Below are 21018 nucleotides of genomic sequence, written 5' to 3' on the forward strand. Positions count from 1 at the left end.
GAAGCTTGAGAACCTCTTTCACTTGATTTGCTGGGGACCCAATTAGTTAATTATTTTTCTCAGTATATATTGTTCGGAATTATGGAGAAATTTGTTGCAATGAAGTTCAAATATGTTTGCCGCAACAACTAGCAATGACTACTACTTTACTAGACCTAGAAAAATAGACCTATAAACCTTTGTGAGAACATTTTGGGGATGATGATGAGGGTGGGGGCATTTTGGGGAACAAAATGTCAACAGTGATCACATGCGAGATCATTGTTCCGTCAGTCAAAACGCCTTTGAATTGCAAAAATTGAAATATTGGAGGTCGAATTGAAAATCGTTCTAAACTTTGGGAGGATAAAGTGTAATTTTTTTTAAAAAACTTTAATTTTTAAAATAAGTAGTAATTTAACGTGTTATTAACAACAATGATATCATTCCATAATATTTTTCATAATTTTTCTAATAAAATCACGTGAGATCTTAATTACACACCTACAAAATTATCAAAAAAGAAAAAGAAAAAGAAAAAGACCAAATAGCCTACGCGATGGTAAGCCATCGCGTAGTAGGCTATTTAAATGATGAGGGGGAGGTTTTTGGGTTTTTGGGTTTTTGGGTTTTTTTATTTTTTATTTTATTTTTTTATTTTTAAATTTAGAATGTAATTGAGAGACTTCACATGGCGTTGTTAAGATATTGATATTGAAGAATTTGATCGAGTAAACGGTGGTACCTCACTTGTCGTTTAGTTGGTCCTACGCGATATTAATATCGAACAAAGGCAACTCATCGTCAAAGTTTTACTTAAAAAGCTCAAACGGTAACTGAATGGAATTAGTTGGCAAATGACCCGAGAACTCATGGCAACTCTAAGCACCCCACCTCTCTCTCTCCCACGTCACTCCAACCTCCCAACCCCTCCTTCCCCAACCGTCAATAACGACCGGTATTTCGCAAACCACCCAACACTTTCACTGATCAACCAATGCACCAGTACAAAGCACCTCAAGCAAGTCCATGCGCAGATGCTCCGTACAGGCCTCTTCTTCGACGCTTTCTCAGCCAGCAAGCTCATCACAGCCAGTGCTCTTGAGCCATTCTCGAGCCTCGACTATGCCCGCCAAGTGTTTGACCAAATTCCCCAACCAAATCTCTACACTTGGAACATCATCATTCGCGCTTATGCGTCAAGCCCCAATCCTACTCAGAGCCTCCTAATATTTCTGCAGATGCTTCATCAGTGTGAGCATTTTCCAGATAAATTTACTTTTCCTTTTGTGCTTAAGGCGGCTTCGGGGCTTAAGGCTTTTCAGGTCGGGAGAGTGTTTCATGGGATGGTGATTAAAGCATCGCTTAGTTCGGATGTATTTATTCTTAATTCACTTGTGCATTTCTACGGTTCATGTGGGGATTTGGATTTGGCTTATGGGGTGTTTATGAAGATTCCAAGGAAAGATGTTATCTCTTGGAATTCTATGATCACAGCTTTTGTGCAAGGAGGTTATCCTGAAGGGGCGCTGGAGTTGTTTAGGGGAATGGGGAAGGAGAATGTGAAGCCAAATGATGTGACGATGGTGGGTGTTCTTTCAGCTTGCACAAAGAAGTTAGATTTGGAGTTTGGGAGGTGGGTGTGTTCGTATATTGAAAGGAATGAGATTAGTGTGAACTTGACTCTGAGTAATGCAATGCTTGATATGTATTGGAAATGTGGGGGGATTGAAGATGCAAAAAGATTGTTTGATAAGATGCTAGAGAAAGATATTTTCTCTTGGACAACAATGCTTGATGGATATGCTAAGTTAGGGAAATATGATGAGGCTCAGCGTGTTTTTGATGCAATGCCTTGTCAAGATATTGCTGCGTGGAACGCCCTCATTTCAGCTTATGAACAGAATGGTAAGCCAAAAGAGGCTTTGGCTATATTCCGTGAATTGCAGCTCAGAAAGGATGCAAAACCGGATGAGGTCACTCTTGTTTGTACTCTATCAGCTTCTGCTCAGTTGGGAGCAATGGATTTAGGCAGATGGGTCCACGTGTACATAGAGAAGCAGGGGATTAACTTAAATTGTCATCTCATGACCTCTCTCATTGACATGTACACTAAGTGTGGGGATGTTGAGAAGGCACTCGAGGTATTTTACTCAGCAGTGAGAAAAGATGTGTTTGTTTGGAGTGCCATGATTGGTGGTCTGGCAATGCATGGGCGTGGAAGGGCTGCAATAGATTTGTTCTCAAAAATGTTAAAAGCCAAGGTCAAGCCCAATTCTGTGACTTTTACTAACGTATTATGTGCTTGTAGCCACACTGGATTAGTAAATGAGGGACGAACCTTATTCTATCAGATGGAGCCAGTTCATGGGGTTGTGCCTGAAGACAAGCACTATGCTTGCATGGTTGATGTTCTTGGTCGTTCAGGCCTTCTGGAAGAAGCTGTCGAATTGATAGAGAAAATGCCCATGGTTCCTACTGCGTCTGTATGGGGGGCTCTGCTTGGGGCCTGTAGACTTCATGGGAATATTGATCTTGCTGAACAGGCTTCAAGCCGTTTGCTTGAGTTGGACCCTGGAAATCATGGAGCCTATGTGCTTTTATCCAACATATATGCTAAAATAGGGAAGTGGGATAGAGTTTCAGGGTTAAGGAAGGTCATGAGAGATTCTGGACTGAAGAAAGAACCGGGTTGTAGCTCAATTGAGGTCAATGGTATCGTTCATGAGTTTCTAGCTGGTGATAATTGTCACCCTCTATCCAAGGAAATATACTCAAAGTTGGATGAGATTGCAGCAAGATTGAAGTCAATTGGTTATGTGCCAAACAAGTCCCACCTCCTGCAACTTATTGAAGAAGACGACATGAAGGACCATGCCCTAAGCCTTCACAGTGAGAAGTTAGCAATTGCCTTTGGGCTTATTAGTATGGCCCCATCACAACCAATTCGGGTTGTGAAGAATCTTCGTGTTTGTGGGGATTGCCACTCTGTTACTAAGCTCATATCCAAGCTTTATGGTAGAGAGATACTTCTAAGAGATCGTTATCGATTCCATCATTTTAGAGGAGGACATTGCTCGTGTATGGATTATTGGTGAATATGAGAAGCATTGCCTGCAAAGGAAGATCTCACCTCATATCTCAAGCATGAGACTGTTCCCGGCTAAATAATTGTTGAAGCACCAAGAGTACCGGTTGATCAGTTAATCAAAGTGGTGATCAAAGCACCAAGAATGCAGGTTCAAGTTGATTAGCATAATATATATGGTGATTAATGCCAAAATGTGTAAGTGAAGACAAAAAAAGAAGTAATGTCAAATTGCCAATCTGGAGCATTTTTGGGAGAGGTTCGGCTTTGGTCTAGTTCTAGTTGGAAGTGGACTTGTTGAGATTATGACGTCTTCCATAAAGTAATGACAAATTGTCAAAGCATTTTTGGGAGAGGTTTGGCTTTGGGTCTAGTTGCAGTTGGAACTAGACTCGTTAGAAATAGAAACTTGTGTTGTGTTTTATAACATGCCGCTAAGTCTTTAGTAACGACATTAGGGCCTTTAGTGATGAGTTTTGGTTGTCGCTAAAAACCTTTTTTTTTTTCTTTAGTAAATGATAAGATAGTTTAGAGGATCTTAGGCCTCTAACAAACACGGGGTTTAAGGAGAAAACTTTTCATGCCTTTTTATTCATAGAACGTTGCCTTAAAGAGGTTCACACATAAGAGAATACAGAGTCCTACCCAATAACAAGTACATACATAAGAGATAGACTAAAACAGTACAACTAAAACAAAGTATAATTACAAAGACCATCTCTGGGATAACTTGGAGATAAACTTCATATTCCTTCACTAACATAAACTTCTTATTTAAGGGGCAAGTCGATGTACTGAAAGATAAGATAAAGAAGAGATAATTCCCAACTCCTCTCACTTCGCCATGTGTGCCTCTCGAAACTTTTATTCGTGCAAACTCCTATTCACGTAACGGATGTATTTCAGAAACTTTACCCGTTACTTGAGCTTTCCATTTTCTATTCATGAGTTCTGTTTCCAAGGAGTTTGTCTCTAATTAAAAACAATTCTAGGGAAACTCTTGTCATGTCCATTCTGTCTCTTGGAGATTCTACTGAACATGCAAGGCCAATGTGAAAGACCAATATCAAGCATTCAATTTCTTCATTTGTCCAGTCACTCCAACATGTAACCATGTTCTTAGTTTCTCCTTCCTCATTCAAAACTGATTGGTCTAGAATCTGTGTAAATACTTGTCTCTGCAATGCCAACTTGACAAAGTTGTGAAGGTTCAGGTCATCTTTGAACCGTTCATCAGTGGGTCTTCTTTCAGTGAATATCTCCAACAAGAGGATCCCAAAACTGTACACATCACCATTAGTTGATAGCTGATCGCCCATCCCATACTCTGCAAAAATTAAGAGAACTCCCCAATATAGTAAGAATAGTTTCAATGGTATAAAACTAGTGATTTTGTTAAGCTAAAGGTAATTGTCATGCAGTGATAAATGAACCAAGCTTGAACAACTTATTTAGCTTCGCAATAAGCTCGAGTTCGGCTCATGTTTGAAATAAAATTAAATAAACCGAGCTTGAACATTTAATATTCGACTCGATTACAGCCCTAAGTGAGCTACCTTGTTTTGATTATTGATACACTCTTTCAGTATCTATGTAAAGCAGCATTAACATCCATTTTCCAGTTCTTTACTTCCTTATGTTCTTCCTTATCATTTATACTTACTAAAAGAATGAGTAAAATGTTGAAACATTACCTGGAGGAGCATAACCGACGGTTCCATTAATCCCAGCTGAGCTTAATTGATTAAGAAAAGCTTGCCTGCCAGATTCTGAAAGGAGTCTTGCCAAACCAAAATCACTTATGTGAGCAGTCAGATCATCATCAAGAAGAACATTGCTTGGCTTTAGATCACAGTGAATAATAGGAGTTTGGCAGTGATGATGAAGGTAAAGCAAAGCAGAAGCCACATCTATTGCAATGTTCATTCTCTGGCGAAAGCTTAAATTTCTCTGCTGCTGGAACCCATCTTCTGGATGCAACCACGTGTCCAGGTTCCCATTTGGCATGAACTCGTATACTAAAGCTTTGAAATCTTTGCCATCATAATCAACACTTGAGCAAGCAGTCAGAATCTTAACCAGATGTCGATGCCGGATGTTCCTCAAGGCCTGGCATTCAGCGATGAAGCTCTTGGTAGCTCCTTCCTTGTGAAGGTTGAGTACCTTGACTGCAACACTTGTTTCATCTGGGCCAAGTTTTCCTTTATAGACAGTACCAAAATGACCTGAACCAATCAAATTCCTCTCAGAGAATCCACCGGTTGATTTGAGTAATTCTTGATAAGAAATCCTTTGGTAAAAGTGCCCAAAAGAAGAAACAGAAATACTTTTCTTCTTGGACTTTCTCAAGCAGCACAGGGAAATCAAAGACAACAACGTCAAGCAGAAAGCTGCTGCAATGCCCAATGCCAGTGTCAACTTAAAAGCGACATGCTTTCTATGCTTCTTGGACCCTCGAATGGGGCATGCAGGCAACTGCAGCTCTTGGATCCCCCCACAAAGCCCACTGTTGCCATAGATTTCAATTGCAGTAGCATTGCTGAAGATCCCTTGTACCGGCACCTCTCCCTCCATATTGTTGAAAGACAGATTCAAGTTTTGCACCGAGGAAAAACTAACCATGTAGCTTGGGATTGGGCCAGTCAAGTTGTTATGGGAAAGATCAAGATATTGAATACCTTTTAACCCTCTTAAATCAGGAATGGTTCCTTCAAAGAAGTTCCCCTGCATCTGAAGAACTTCCAACGCCAAACAATCCTTGAGCTGCCTCGGAATCTCTTTGGAAAATTTGTTGTATGACAAATCCAGAGCAACAAGAGATTTCAGGTTTCCTACTTCTGGTGGCAACGGACCCGTCAGAGAGTTGTGAGACACATTAAGGACTACAGAAAGAGCTGGAAGACCAAGGAGTTGCTTTGGTATGGTGCCATTTAATTTATTATGGCAAAAACGTACATCTTGCAGGAATCTACACGTTCCCAGACTCGTTGGTATGCTTCCTTCTAAGCTGTTGTTATACAAATAGAGATGTAACAATCGAGTCATGTTGCCAACAGAAAATGGGATCTCCCCTGTAAATTTGTTTCCACCCAAGTATAGTCTGTTCAAGTTTGAGAGCTTACCAATTGAAGCTGGAATATTCCCTGTTAAAAAATTCTCTTCCAGGCCAAGTTGAGTTAGGCTGACTAGATTTGATATCCGCATGGGTATGCGTCCACCAATAAAATTCCCTCCAAGCTGTAGCCATGTTAGTTGGGTTGAGAGGTTTGTTATGGAGTTAGGCAGCTCACCACCAAGTAGGTTGTAGCTGACATCCAGCCACCCTAACTGGCTACAATTGGTCAAAGAACTCAGAAAACTCAAATCATCAACTGAACGATTCCCGAGAAGATTCCCATATGCATTAAGCCGTTGAAGATTTTGTAGATTACCAAAACTCATAGGTATATTTCCTGTGAAATAATTCTCACCCATATCAACTTGTTCAAGTCCTGAAGCATTGGCCAAGGAAGCTGGAAAGCTTCCTGTGAATTGGTTTCCTCCCCACCAAATTACTTGGAGATTTGGAAGAGCAATGCCGATTTCAGGCTTGAGGTTACCAGCGAAGTTGTTGTCAGTCAAGGAAATGAATGTGAGTGATGATAGATTGTAAAGGGAAGCTGGAAACACACCGGAAAGATGATTCAATTCGACTCGAAAATATTTCAAACTTGTCATTTGCGCTACTGTATTTGGAATTTCTCCCTCCAAATTGTTTTCTGCAAACCAAAGCAGTTGGAGAGAGGACAGGTTCCCCAGAGGTGGTGGGAACCTTCCACTTAGGTGGTTGTTGGCAAGACATAGGATCTCAAGGTTGGACAAAGAGCCAAGTTCAGATGGGATTTGTTGTACTAGGTTGTTGTACTGGAGATCAAGATTGACAAGGTTGGAACAGTGAGACAAATTAACTGGAATTTCTCCTTCCAATGAGTTATGACTCAAGTTCAGATTTTGAAGCCTGATCAAGTGACCAACTTCTAAGGGGATTCCACCAGAGAAGGAGTTGTTTGCAAGGTTGAGGGATCGAAGGAAAGAAAGATTTCCAAGGTGGGGAGATATGGTGCCAACCAATCTCAAATCTTTTAGGTTCAAACCGATGACTCTTTGGTGCTTGAGGCCACAGGTGACCCCAACCCATTGGCAGAATTGGAAAGAATCATTCCAAGAAGCCAGGAAACTGGGGTTGTCATGTATGAGGGACTTGAACTCTAGTAGTGCATGTTTGTCTGTTTCATTTGAAAGTGTGGTAGCCAAGGAAAATTTTGAGACTGACATGAAGAGGGACAGAAGAAGGATGGCCCGGGAAGTTGGTGAAAAGAATAGTCTTAAACTCATAACAAGAAGCTCCATGTGAGTGGGAGAAAGTTGCAGCCACAAAGAGAAGCTCATGAGGTTGGCAGGGAAGTCTGACATGCATGTATATATATAGGGAACAAACTGAACAACCTTTTCTTATTAATTAATTAATCGTGAAAAATACACTTTATCTCTCTGAAATTGTACCCTTTTTTCAATCTCACATTTAATGTTACCACTCTGGTCTTTTGGATATATTGCTCTTTATACTGCAATAGTTGACTGAAAATATAAAACCTTCACCAAAAAAATTGATGAGAGATTACATGCGTGGATGACATCTGACAAAATATAGTTAGTCGAACAAAAATAAAAGATAAAAAGGAACCAGGTTTGATCAGAATTATAGTAGTATTAATATTAACAAGAATTTAAATTAATTAATAATTAGGGTAAAGTCCACTTAACCCCCTTAAACTACCATCTCAATAATAATTTACCCCTCAAACTATCAATTGTAACAATTTACCCCTCAAACTATCAAAACAATGACAATGTACTCCCCAATGCTAGCAAATTGACGAAATTATCCTTATAAATTTTTCAATAAGAAAAAAATACCCTTAAAATTTTGAAAAAATAAATAAATTTTTGTATTTATTTTAGTCAGGGTAGTTTCGTTATTTTGTTAAAATTTGGGGTACATTGTTAATATATTTTTTTCCTGACATTTCTATGATATCTTTCCCTGTATTGCTAATATTGGAAGAAGAGAGGATAAAGAGTAGAAGGAGAGAAGGGACGACCGGTAATCTCATGATGGTCCATACACCGTCAGTTAAACGCAAGCCCAAAAAATTCAAGAAATTAAAGGCAAGAAAGTCAAAATGTGGAAAGAAAGTCCAAAGAGCATGCTTCAAGTGTGGAAAGAAGGGACACTTAAAAGGCGAATTGTCTAAAAATTAATGACAGAAAGAAACTAAAGGAAATTATAATGACAATCACTGAAGTTATGATGGCTGAATCCACAACAAATTCTTAGTGGGTAGACTCAGTCGTGACAAAATACATAGCAAAAGACCTAGAATCTTTTGTATATTTTAAGGAAAAGGTGATTGGAGAACATTTCAACTTAAAACTTACAAGATGGTTCGATGAATTTCAAAGAAGCCACGAGCAATAATTAATGACGCTGAACACCGGCTAATAAAAAGTAATAATAATAATGATAATAATGTTTGGGAGCTCACATATCTACCAAGTCAAAGAAAAGCCATTGGATACAAATGGGTACTGAGAGGGTTTACTCAACAACCTGATATAGACTTTGTTGACATATATTCACACGTGGCAAAATTTTCCTTGGTGAGGATAAGCATGTTGCTCAAGCCAAAATGAATTTAGGATTGAGTCAATTGGACGTAAAGATGACATTTCTCAATTAATGGGGGATTGAAGGAAGATATATACATGATCCAACTTGAAGAATTACAAGTGAAATAACTTAAAGAAAAGGTCTACAAGTTGAAAAGGTCCCCATATGGACTCAAACAATTATCGAGACAATGATATTTAAAATTCCACCAAGGCATATCAGATTTTAGTTTCAAGGTAAGTCAATCAGATCACTGGGCTTACATATGGAAGGGCAACGAAAAATTGACAAGATTGTCATTATGTGTAGATGACATATTGCCTGTAGGAAATTGTTCAGATATGATAGATAAGACAAAATTATTCTTGAATCCAAGTTTGAAATGAAAGATATAGGTGCAGCTACTTGTGTCTTAGAGATAAGAATTTCTAGGGAGAGATTTGAGGTTATTATACTTGGATTAAAATTTTTTTTTAAAAAAAAAAAATCTGAAAAATGTTGACATAAATAATTGTAAACCATTAAGCACACTTGTTTGAAAGGGTCAAAATTTAAGCAAGAAAATGTGTCCACAAGATGAGACAATAATTGAAGTAATGAAATCAGTCCCTTTATACCTAGGTTGTGGGTAATCTCATGTATTCCATGAAGTAGAATTGGTGAGCAGATATCAGTCCAATCTAGGAAGCACTCAGTGGCAAGTGGTAAAAAAAAATATTAGGTATTTGCAAGCCACAAAAAACATAAGGTTATATTTTGGATTGAGTGATCTAGAAATCGCAAAATATATAGATGTAGATGACAAAAAGTCAACTAGTAGATATGTGTTCCTGTTTGGTGGAATGAAGTTAAGTAACAAACATAATTGTGTATCTAAATCCAAGATGGAAGCTTAATATATATTATGCAACATAGCAGTAATTAATGTTGTATGGGTTAAAACTTTTGTCGAAAATTTAAATTTAGGTATGGCTAGTAGATTGGTCAATGTTTTTTTTTGTGACAACAAGTATACTATCTCATTACCAAAAAGTGGAGCACATAGCTCAAAGGGCAAATATATTGATTTGAATTACACTATGTTCAAGATATAGTGGGGGATAGGTAAAATTAAAGTTGAGTTTATTCTTTTATTCGAGATGGTGGCCGATCCTATGTCCAAGGGATTGCTTTTGGATAAATTCAAATGGCATGTAGCAGCCATGGAATTAAGAAACACCTATGTGGTGGCAACATGGGTCAGTGCATAACCCGAAGGATCCAAAGATGCCTAGATGAATGTTACTATACACTTTTGCCTAATGGGGACATAATCGGTTTGTTAAAGGCAGATTATGCTAGCAATGTACGAATATTATATTACAACTCACACAAAGTCCACTAAGAAGCATTATGTTGAGATGGTGCAATATTTATGCTCTGACATTATAAAAAATACGAATAAGGTGTATCAAGGAAAACCTTAGAAATAATGGCTTTAGAGGAAGTATTTGATCAAATATTTGGCGCAAGTCGACACATAGATTTGTGTACGGCTGAAACTATCAATTGTGATATGGGTGTGGATTATTATCTTAGCCACGGATAATTGATGTCATTCGCTTGGAATATAGAAAAAACAAAGTCATCCCTAATATGCTATCAATGGAAGACCATATGATAAAGGATGGGGTCATATAAGGTAGTGAAAAGTATATACACATATAAGCCAACCACAATTTGGATCTCTCGCATGGTGTCTCACATATGAGAGTTGGTATGGAAGAGTTATTGGTACTAAGGTAATCATGTTTAACTAAGTTTATCACCTAATGTTATAGCTAGTGTGATCTAATGGGAGATGATGACGTGTTTAAGGGTTTATCGTCCCCACACTTAATTATCTCTATGGAAAGTAATAACTTCTATGGAAGTTAAAGAAGGAAGAGTGCAACTGTCTAAAAATAAATAGTGGGTTAGAAGACGCAATTTACTTTATTTTGACCTAATGTTATAGCTAACATATAAAGTTATAGCTAATGTCTAACCTAATACCTATGTCTAACCTAATGTTATAGCTAGTGTGAACAAATGGAAGATGATGACGTGTTTAAGGATTGATCATCCCCACACTTAATTATCTCTATGGAAAGTAATAACTTTTACGGAGGTTAAAGAAGAAAGAGTGCAAATGTTTATAAATAAATAGTGGGTTAGAGGATGCAATTTATTTTATTCTGACCATTAATTACTCTTTGTTTTCCTCCTCCATTTTCATGGATACAAACCTTCATAATCTGCCATTGATTTTTCTTCAAAAAGTACGTTTTCCAACACATCCAAGGTGTAAAAGATAAGATAGGAGCTTATATTTGTATATTTGTATATTTGTAGAGAGAGAGATTGTTTGGTAAGAAGGTGTAGGTGGCGCAACCCCAAGCTCACTCTCACCATGATTGCAAGAAACTTCAAAATCAACTCCCATCTATATATAGTTTATTCCTACTTATTCAACTTTGCTGTCTTTTGTAAATAAGATTTTGTTTCATGAGTTCGCCTACTTGAGAGAGAAAGAGCAACAGTCGAGGTTTCTTAACTATTCATGAAAGTACGTATTAGCTAAAACTATAGCTAACAATATGTATCCGCCTCTAAAACGACTGCCGGATAGCAACATTTTATTTTATTTTGCGTACGTTCTTATTAAGAACAACCGTTGAGAAAGTTACATGCCAACAAATATCGCTTCATGCTTCAATCTTCATGGACTTTCCTTTTCAAAAGTTTGAAAATATGAATTACCTAATTCTATAGGAATTATTAATGAATTGTTATATCATCTTAGAGTTAAGTGATGATTTAACATAATATATATTAGAGCTTTTTTTTTTTTTTGGCACATAATATATATTAGAGCTGAGATTATGAGTTCTAACATTAACTCTACATTTTATCTTTTGGAAAAATATAAAAAAGATCCTCAAGAGTCCCATAATATTCAAAATGTAACAAAGTAACCCATCAAACTATCAAAGTGTGTCATAAATGCCACTTTTTTTTTTAATATTCTTATAATATTTCAATTCTTTTAAAAACTAAATAAAATAAAATTAATATAATAAAAATAACCTAAACTATTTTTTAAACAAAAAAAATCTAAGGGGCAAATAAATACAAAATATATATTTTTAAATAAATAAAAAATTAATCATTGTAGTTGGCATAAATTACAAATCGCTCGTGCTGTATAAAAAATATGGATAAATGCAAAATTAAACCCTGCGGTTGGCTCAACTGGCAGCCCCCTATCATTTTTTATTTTTTAAAAAAAGAAATTAATTTTTTAGCTTTTTATTTTATTAATTTTTTATTTTAGTTTTTTATTTTTTTATTTTTTTAAAAAGGTATTATAGGAATATATTAAAAAAAATTAAAAAATTAAAAATTAAAAAGATGTGGCATTTTTGACACACTTTGATAGTTTGATAGGTTACTTTAGCACATTTTGAATATCGTGGGGCCCTTTAAAAAACGGTTGTCAGTTTGGGGGAGTTTTTTATACTTTTCCTTTTTATCTTTCATTTTCAATTAAAATATTTCAAGTATAATTTGGTTGAACACGTAAAAAAAAATTAAAAATTAAAAAGATGTGGCATTTTTGACACACTTTGGTAGTTTGATAGGTTACTTTAGCACATTTTGAATATCGTGGGGCTCTTTAAAAAATGGTTGTTAGTTTGGGGGACTTTTTATACTTTTCCTTTTTATCTTTCATTTTCAACTAAAATATTTTAGGTATTATTTGGTTGAAGACGTAAAATGAGTATTAGAGTACTAATTAAATGATTTAATTCATTCTATCCTATTAGACTATTAGTTTATCATAATATTTCAGGATAAGTTGTTGCTAATGATGAAAGTAGGTCAAAATCACTTATGCTTCATTACAAGAACAATAACATTATGGGATTATTATTTTGTACTTTGTAGGAAGGAAAATGTTTGACTTGAACAGAACGTATGTCAAAGGAAATTGATTGTCTTTGAAACCACTCTATAGTTTGTTCTAACAACTGGCTGGCCCTTCTAAAAATACCCATTTAATATATATCTTCTGATTCTCTTCTGTCTAAACTTAATCGCCGACTTAATCTCCATCACCTACTCGACCAAACCCTTTCTCGCACCTACATTATAAGTAGGCACAATGGTTGCTTTGCTCAGCACAAGAACACACTCAAGTAGCAGCTTTTAGATTCACCAATTAAGCTTTCAAAGAGGGAGAGGGAGAGAGAGAGAGAGAGAGAGAGAGAGAGAGAGAGGAAAATGGGTGTTTTTCTTCCCTCATCACCAGCATTTCCAGGAGTCTTTCTATTCTTATTCATTACATTGTGTCTCATCCCTGAGCTTGCACTTGCAGGCATAACCAGGCACTACAAGTTTGATGTATGTTTTTGCATGCCTCTTGGCACATAAATTTATTTTTTTATTTTTTATTTTTTATTTTTGGATTAACATTTTCTTTTTGTTAACAGTTTTGAATTATTTTCTACAGATCGTAATGAAAAATGTAACACGACTGTGCCACAACAAGAGCATTGTGACAGTAAACGGGCAGTTTCCTGGGCCTCGCATTGTAGCTAGGGAGGGTGACAGCCTTCTTATCAAGGTGGTCAACCATGTCCACAACAATATCTCCATCCATTGGTAACATCCTGCTTAAATCACTACTTTTTACAAAAAAGTTAAGTTGATAAGAAATAATTCAGATGCAATTATGAAATTTATTTTAAAACAGGCATGGCATTCGACAACTTCAAACTGGGTGGGCTGATGGGCCAGCATATGTAACACAATGTCCGATACAAACTAGCTGGAGCTATGTTTACAACTTCACTATTGTAGGCCAAAGAGGCACTCTTTTTTGGCACGCCCACATATCCTGGCTAAGATCAACCGTCTATGGTCCTCTTATCATTCTTCCCAAACGTGGTGTTCCTTACCCATTTCCCAAACCCCACAAGGAAGTTCCCATCATCTTCGGTACTCTCGACCATATGATTATTTGCTACATGTAGTTTAGTATGTATTTACCCTTTGATTATCCATATAATAATAAAAACTTCAATTCAAAAAAACGTTTCAGGAGAGTGGTGGAATGTAGATACCGAGGCAGTAATTAGCCAAGCCATGCAAACAGGAGGCGGTCCAAATGTTTCAGATGCATACACAATTAATGGACTTCCAGGGCCACTCTATAATTGTTCAGCCAAAGGTAAACTTTTAAAATAAGTAATAATTTAATATACGTAAGTATTAAAACAAAGATTTTGAATTCGAACATTGTCTTCATAATTCACCTCCTATTATAACAGATACGTTCAAGCTAAAAGTGAAGCCTGGGAAGACCTATCTTCTCCGCCTGATAAATGCGGCACTCAATGACGAGCTTTTCTTCAGCATTGCAAACCACAGCCTCACAGTTGTTGAAGCCGATGCCGTTTATGTCAAACCTTTTGAGACCAACACAATTGTCATAGCCCCAGGACAGACCACAAATGTTCTTCTAAACACCAAAGCCAAATTCCAAAACGCCACATTCTTCATGGCCGCCAGACCATATGTGACTGGCCTAGGCACTTTCGACAACTCCACTGTTGCAGGAATCCTAGAATATGATCATGAATTTAAACACAAAACCCTTTCCATTAGAAAACTTCCACTCTTCAAACCCCTTCTTCCTCCTCTCAATGACACTTCCTCTGCAACAAATTTCTCAAACAAACTCCGTAGCTTAGCAAGTGCTCAATTCCCAGCAAATGTCCCTCAAAAAGTCGACAAACGCTTCTTCTTCACAGTAGGCCTTGGAACAATCCCCTGCCAACACAACAACCAAACATGCCAAGGGCCTAATGGAACAATGTTCTCTGCTTCTGTTAATAACATATCTTTTGCACTCCCATCAACTGCCCTCCTCCAAGCCCACTTCTTTGGGCAATCCAAGGGAGTTTATTCTCCTGACTTTCCAAGCAGTCCCATATTTCCCTTTAATTACACGGGCACCCCACCAAACAACACAATGGTGAGCAATGGGACAAAGCTAGTAGTCTTGCCTTTTAACACTAGCGTGGAGCTTGTGATGCAGGACACAAGCATTCTTGGCGCTGAGAGCCACCCTCTCCACCTGCATGGCTTTAATTTCTTTGTTGTCGGGCAAGGTTTTGGGAACTTTGATCCGAATAACGACCCTGCAAAGTTCAATCTTGTTGACCCTGTTGAAAGAAACACTGTGGGTATTCCTTCAGGAGGTTGGGTGGCTATCCGATTTCTAGCAGATAACCCAGGTGAGTAATGAGGAAGAGCAACATAATATCAAATTTTTCGCTTAATATGAACTGTCATGTCTGTCATGTCCGCTTGTAAAGAATTTGCGATAAACGATGATGATGACCAGAGACGGAGGGAGGGGGGGACCGGGGTGGGCCATGGTCCCCCAAAATAAGGAAAAAAAATATTATAAGTAAAAAAAATATTAAAAAATTAAAAAAAGTAAAAAAAAGTAAAGTTAAAGTTTTAATTTTAGTCATTTGGCCCCCTCCAAAACAAAAAAATTGGCCTAACTTTTAAATTTTTTGGCCATATCCAATAAAAACTTTTGGCCCTATTTTTAATTTTGTTGGCCCATACCCACTAAGTTTTTTATTTTTGGCCCTTACTTTCAAATGTCCACTTTTTTTTGCCCTTACGGTAGTCTTTAATTCATAAAAAACAACAAAAATAATTTTTTTTAATAAAAAAATTCTAAAGAACCGAAAAAAAAAATTTGGCTGGCCCCCTTCTATAAAATTTCCTGGCTCCGTCCCTGATGATGACAATTATGTGGCAACAGGGGTTTGGTTCATGCACTGCCACCTGGAGATCCACACCAGTTGGGGTTTAAGGATGGCTTGGGTGGTTCTAGATGGAAAGCTTCCCAATCAGAAGCTGCTTCCTCCACCTGCAGATCTTCCGAAGTGTTGATCTTTTGACTTACTTCTTGTTTCACTTCGACCAGAAACCGTGCCAATTTCTTCGGCATTTGACAGGGGCTAATTGTATTCAATAATTACTTTGTTTATCCATGTGGACGTAGGGAAAGACAAAAGAGTGGACAATTTTTGTAACATCCAGATTTCTAATGTTGATCCCGCGGGAAGACCTTAATAATATTTTCAGGAGTACACAATAATTACTATTCTCCAATTTCACTTGCTATATATATGTGTAGCATTTTCTCTTGGAATGTGAATCTTACTAGGGTTAGCTGTTGAAACATATATATATACTCGTACCTTCCATGCATATATACCACTATTATTATGGGCTCCCCACTTGTGACGTGGACTTGATGAGCTACATGAACCATATGTTTACCAATCATATGACGCATCGTATCCTATTCTAGCCCCCTCTCCGATTGGTGTCACTCCTGTTGAAATAATGATATCAACAACTTTGATAGCGTTTTTTTGTTTTACAGGAATCCCATCGTTGGTCTTGTTGTCCAAAAATATACTTCATCAGTTATGTCTAATACAATTTTATATGATACAAGTAAGTATGTCAATTCGTGTTTGTATGTTGGGTTCGGATTATGTCGATACATGAATATAAGAATATATGTGTGTCAACTCTAACCCGCCTCATTTAATTAAACAAGTTATACCTCTCAACTCAAAACAGCTAATTTCGTGTTGGGTTCGTATCAAGTTCGTTAGTCATGTAAAAAAAAAATCAGCCTTAAATATCGCATATCGGATTCGATCGATTAGTGTCAAAGCATTGATATAAGACTATATAACTTAACATTAACTTGATCCATTTACTTAAACGTCAAAACCCTCAACCCTAACTCACTACATAATTGGGTTCATGTCAAGTTCGCATGACAGCCCTAGATACAAGAGCATTATTTAGCAATCTTCTTGTTGACAAAGTAAGCTATGACATCCCTCCTATAATGTAGTAAATTGTGACTTTACTACATTAAATAAATGATAAATTAAACAAGATTCATTTATTTAAATCAATGTTAAGCAATAATTCATAAGATAAAAGAAGCAACTTTTGCAGGGAAGGCCATACTGGCTTATCCTCCACAAAATATATTAAGAAAGAGTACTTGCCTCACATCCATTAGGTCATTGAAAATGAAACAAGTCCAATCAAATTAGAAGATTGGATGAGATGGTGTGTGAATTACGTCGATGAAAGTGGGCAATTTAGATACAACCTTTTTTGCATGGGAGATTTAAAATTGGGCATAAAAAGGTCGCATGCTTATCCTCCAGTAGACGACATTTGATCAAGTCCACTAGTATAGATGAAATAGTACGTGGACTACGTCAATGAAAAGCATATCGGACAATTTAGAGCTAGACCGTTTGATCATGCGATTACGATTTCACGTGTTTTAAAATAAAATTATGAAAAATATCTCATTTGGAGGAAAAGCATTTCTTAAAATTTGCGGTCTGAAAACGCAAAAAAAAAATTGACGTTTTCAAATCCCAGGTAAGGGAAGCATTTTAAAAAATTTACAACTTTTAAGAAACCAACATTGTTAAGTGGCTTTAAAAAAATTTGTATTTGGGGGCAAGTATAACGGCAAGGGTTCACAATTATTTTTTTAAAGCTTAAACTTTTGTAATAATTAGTGACTTAACATAATATTGGAATAGACACTCTGAATATTAAAATATATGACAAGGATAATTTTTTTATGATAAATGGAGATTAGTTTATCTAAATTAAGGAATTTGATTAAATTAAATTATTTAAATCATTTGTAAACTTCTGTAAAAGATGAACATAAATACAATAAATCAGTATAAATACATAACAAGAAGACTGAGAAAGGAAAACTAAATGGACAACAATGCCCCTCTAAATACACTAAATGAACCCTCTCCATTTCAAGTGAAATGGAGAGGATCCATTTCCCGCAATTGTTTTCCTCTTATAATTGGGCAGGCAATTATGAGAGCGGGTGCTCAGATAGGTGGATTTTATTGGAATTCTCTCACAATTGTGCTAATGGATTGTAGGGGATTCCATTCGCTACTTCACTGGGATATGCTGACGTCAAGAATATCTTTGTTTCTGTAGATTAATTAGACAAAAATCAGTTGCCTAATTAACCCTCTTGATTTGTATGGAGAATATGCCAATGGTTGACGTATTTGAGGAACATTACCTGAGCTTTCGATTTTCTTTTCATGTTGACATGTTGTTCCGGTCCCAAGGACTACTTTGTCTCTAATTGAAAGCAAGTCCTGGGCAACTCTCCTCATGTCTGGTCTGTCTTTCGGAGATGCTAATGAACATCCAAGGCTAATGTGAAAGACCAGCATCAAGCATTCACTCATTTAAGTGCTTGTGCAGTTACTCCAACATGTATCTTCTACTTCTTTGAATACTGATTGGTCCAAAATCTCCATCACGTACTGTCCCGGCAATGCCAACTTCACAAAGTTGTGAAGGGTCAAGTCATCTTTGAAAAGTTCGTCTGTGGGTGTTCTTCTTGTGAACATCTCCAACAAAAGGATCTCAAAGCTGTACACATCACCATAAGTTGACAGCTCACCACCCATTCCATACTCTGCCAAAATTCAAAAAACTCCGGCCAGTGAGTTAAAAACATGTACCACTCCGGTTTCATAGAGAGTAAGTAGTTTATAAGAGATGATCATGGTTGTTAAGTCTCACGTTACTTACTTATTAGAGCACTAGCAGCAGCTTCCCTTTGATTTTCCCTAAGTTTAAAGTAAAAAACTACTTTTTGCTTTCCTATGAAAAAGATATTTCACAATAGCTTCTCTTACCTTTCCCTATACCATTAAAATATTATTTCTTTACAAAATACAAGTTCCCTACCTACCCTCACTTTTTTCATAAAATCCCAATACAATCCCCAATAAAAGACAAAAATATAAAAAATGAGAGAGAAAAGAGAAATGTTTATAGTAAAATAATGTATAGGGAATCAATTTTGATTCCCTACACATTGGGAAACACTGTAGCAATCTTTATGGGTTGGTTAAATGTAAGGAATCTGATGTGAGTAGTTTTTTGTGGTTTTTTTTAAATTTTTCCTAAGCATAGGGAAGGGAATGACGTACATATAAGACATATTTTGCTAGTGCTCTTAGGTGAAGCTGTATAAATTATTCTAAAAAGGCTCTAAATTTACTATTTCTCTTGGGGTACTAACGCAAATATCACTAGTTTTTTTTTTTTTTCCAGTTCATTACGTAACAGATAGTTTCTCACTTAACGTTATGAAATAGATAATATGTAGAGTTCGAATCTTATTTCAGTCGTTTACCTCCTATCTCAATAAAATATTTATATATTGAGTCTCTTTGCTTTGATCATTAATGTATTCTTTTAGTAAAAATATTCACATCAATTTTTTTTTTTGTTGATTTCCTTGTCATTTATACTTGCTAAAAGAATGAGTGAAATCTTGAAACATTACCTGGAGCAGCATAACCGACGGTTCCATTAATTCCAGCCAAGCTTAATTGATTAAAAATCTTGCCTACCGGATTCCCAAGGGAATCTTGCCAAACCAAAATCACTTATGTGAGCAATCATATCATCATCAAGAAGAATATTGCTTGGCTTGAGATCACAGTAAAAAAAACAGGGGTTTGGCAGTACTGATGATGAAGATAAAGCAAAGCAGAACCCATATCTATTGCAATGTTCATTCTCTAGAGAAGGCTTAAATTTCTCAGCCGCTACAGCCACGTCTCCAAGTTCCCATTTGGCATGAACTCATATAGCCAGGGGCGCAAGCAGGCATATGGTTTGGGGGGACATTTCGTTTTGAAAATGTTATTAAAATATAATTTTTTATAAATTTATTCCCACAAAATTATATTTTTGCCCCTTTTTAAAAAATTTATTTTAGTTTTGTCCCCTTTTAAAATTTTCTTTTAGTTTTGTCCACTCTTTCAGCTTTAAAAAATTGAAAATGCCCCCATTTAATTAGTGACTTTCGGTTCGCAACATTGTTTTGGCTTGACTCTAGTTTTATGAGAGCTCCGAATGACCTCGTTATAAGAAAAAGTTCACACTAAATATACCTTTTTTTTTTTAATCCTATAAATCTTTTTAGTTTATTTTAAAACATAACTTTTGTATGTAATAATAACTTACAATTTACTATGAAAATAAATTTAAGACTTATCTATATTAATTTTAGATAAACATACACAAATACACATATAGAGAGATACTATATGTACCTATATATGTAGTTATATATTTAGGTGAGTTCGTTTCCCCATAATGTAAATCCTGAGTCCGCCCTTGCATATACTAAAGCTTTGAAATCTTTGCCCTCAAAATCAATACTTGAGCAAGCAGTAAGAATCTCAACGAGCTAGGTTTCGATGCCAGATGTTCCTCAAGGCTTGGCATTCAGCAGTGAAGCTCTTTGAAGCTCCTTGCTTTTCAAGGTTGAGTACCTTGACTGCAACACTTGTTTCATCCGGACCAAGTTTTCCTTTATAGACACAAAACCAATCAAATTCCACTCAGAGAATCCACCGGTTGCATTGAGTAAGTCTTGATAAGATATCCTTTCATAAAAGTGCAGAAAAGAAGAAGCAGAAATACGGTTCCTCTTTGACATTCTCAGCCAGCACAGGGAAATCAAAGACAACAATATCAAGCAGAAAGCAGCTGCAATGCCCATTGCCAGTATCAACTTAAAAGCAACATGCTTTCTATGCTTGCATGTAGGCAACCGCAGCATTTGGATCCCCCCACAAAGTCCTCTGTTGCCATACACTTCAATTGCAGTAGCATTCCTGAAGACCCCTTGCTCTGGCACCTCTCACTTCAGATCGTTGAAAGACAGCTCACCACCAAGCAGGTTGTAGCTGACATCCAGCGTCCCTAACTGGCTACAACTGGTCAAAGAACTCAGGAAACTCAAATCATCAAAGTTGTAAATAAGATTTTGTTTCATGAGTTCGCCTACTTGAGAGAGAAAGAGCAACAGTCGAGGTTTCTTAACTATTCATGAAAATATTAGCTAAAACTACAGCTAACGTACAATATGTATCCGCCTCTAAAACGACTGCCGGATAGCAACATTCTGTTTTGCGTACGTTCTTATTAAGAACAACCGTTGAGAAAGCTACATGCCAACGCAAATATCGCTTCATGCTTCAAGCTTCTTGAACTTTTCATTTCAAAAGTTTGAAAA

General features: G+C 36.7%; 3 protein-coding genes across 3 annotated transcripts; 2 read left to right on the forward strand and 1 right to left on the reverse strand.

The window, feature by feature from the left end:
- Positions 1-815: 815 nt before the first annotated feature.
- OTP81 (Tetratricopeptide repeat (TPR)-like superfamily protein) lies at positions 816-3287 on the forward strand. Its single transcript, XM_059574452.2, has one exon. It carries the CDS (start codon positions 837-839, stop codon positions 3075-3077), a length of 2241 nt encoding a protein of 746 aa, XP_059430435.2. The 5' UTR covers positions 816-836; the 3' UTR covers positions 3078-3287.
- Positions 3288-3978: 691 nt separating this feature from the next.
- LOC132163129 (putative receptor-like protein kinase At3g47110) lies at positions 3979-7456 on the reverse strand. The gene is given in 2 exon segments (XM_059573322.2): positions 3979-4394; positions 4762-7456. Coding segments are annotated over 2 exon segments (3111 nt in total).
- A 5544-nt stretch (positions 7457-13000) lies between these two features.
- On the forward strand, positions 13001-15941 carry LOC132163711 (laccase-17-like). Its single transcript, XM_088519282.1, has 6 exons — positions 13001-13202; positions 13312-13463; positions 13555-13799; positions 13903-14031; positions 14132-15100; positions 15646-15941. Exons 1-6 carry the CDS (start codon positions 13083-13085, stop codon positions 15774-15776), a joined length of 1746 nt encoding a protein of 581 aa, XP_088375408.1. The 5' UTR covers positions 13001-13082; the 3' UTR covers positions 15777-15941.
- Positions 15942-21018: the final 5077 nt, after the last annotated feature.

The sequence above is a fragment of the Corylus avellana genome, chromosome 8, assembly GCF_965113065.1.
Source record: "Corylus avellana chromosome 8, dhCorAvel1.hap1.2, whole genome shotgun sequence".
Taxonomy (NCBI): Eukaryota; Viridiplantae; Streptophyta; class Magnoliopsida; order Fagales; family Betulaceae; genus Corylus; species Corylus avellana.

Bases quoted from the DNA above. Each gene is read 5' to 3' on its own strand.
- OTP81 (XM_059574452.2), top strand. From the start codon at position 837: ATGACCCGAGAACTCATGGCAACTCTAAGCACCCCACCTCTCTCTCTC.
- LOC132163711 (XM_088519282.1), top strand. From the start codon at position 13,083: ATGGGTGTTTTTCTTCCCTCATCACCAGCATTTCCAGGAGTCTTTCTA. The intron at 13,464-13,554 runs GTAACATCCTGC...ATTTTAAAACAG, and splicing joins AACAATATCTCCATCCATTG to GCATGGCATTCGACAACTTC. The intron at 15,101-15,645 runs GTGAGTAATGAG...ATGTGGCAACAG, and splicing joins ATTTCTAGCAGATAACCCAG to GGGTTTGGTTCATGCACTGC.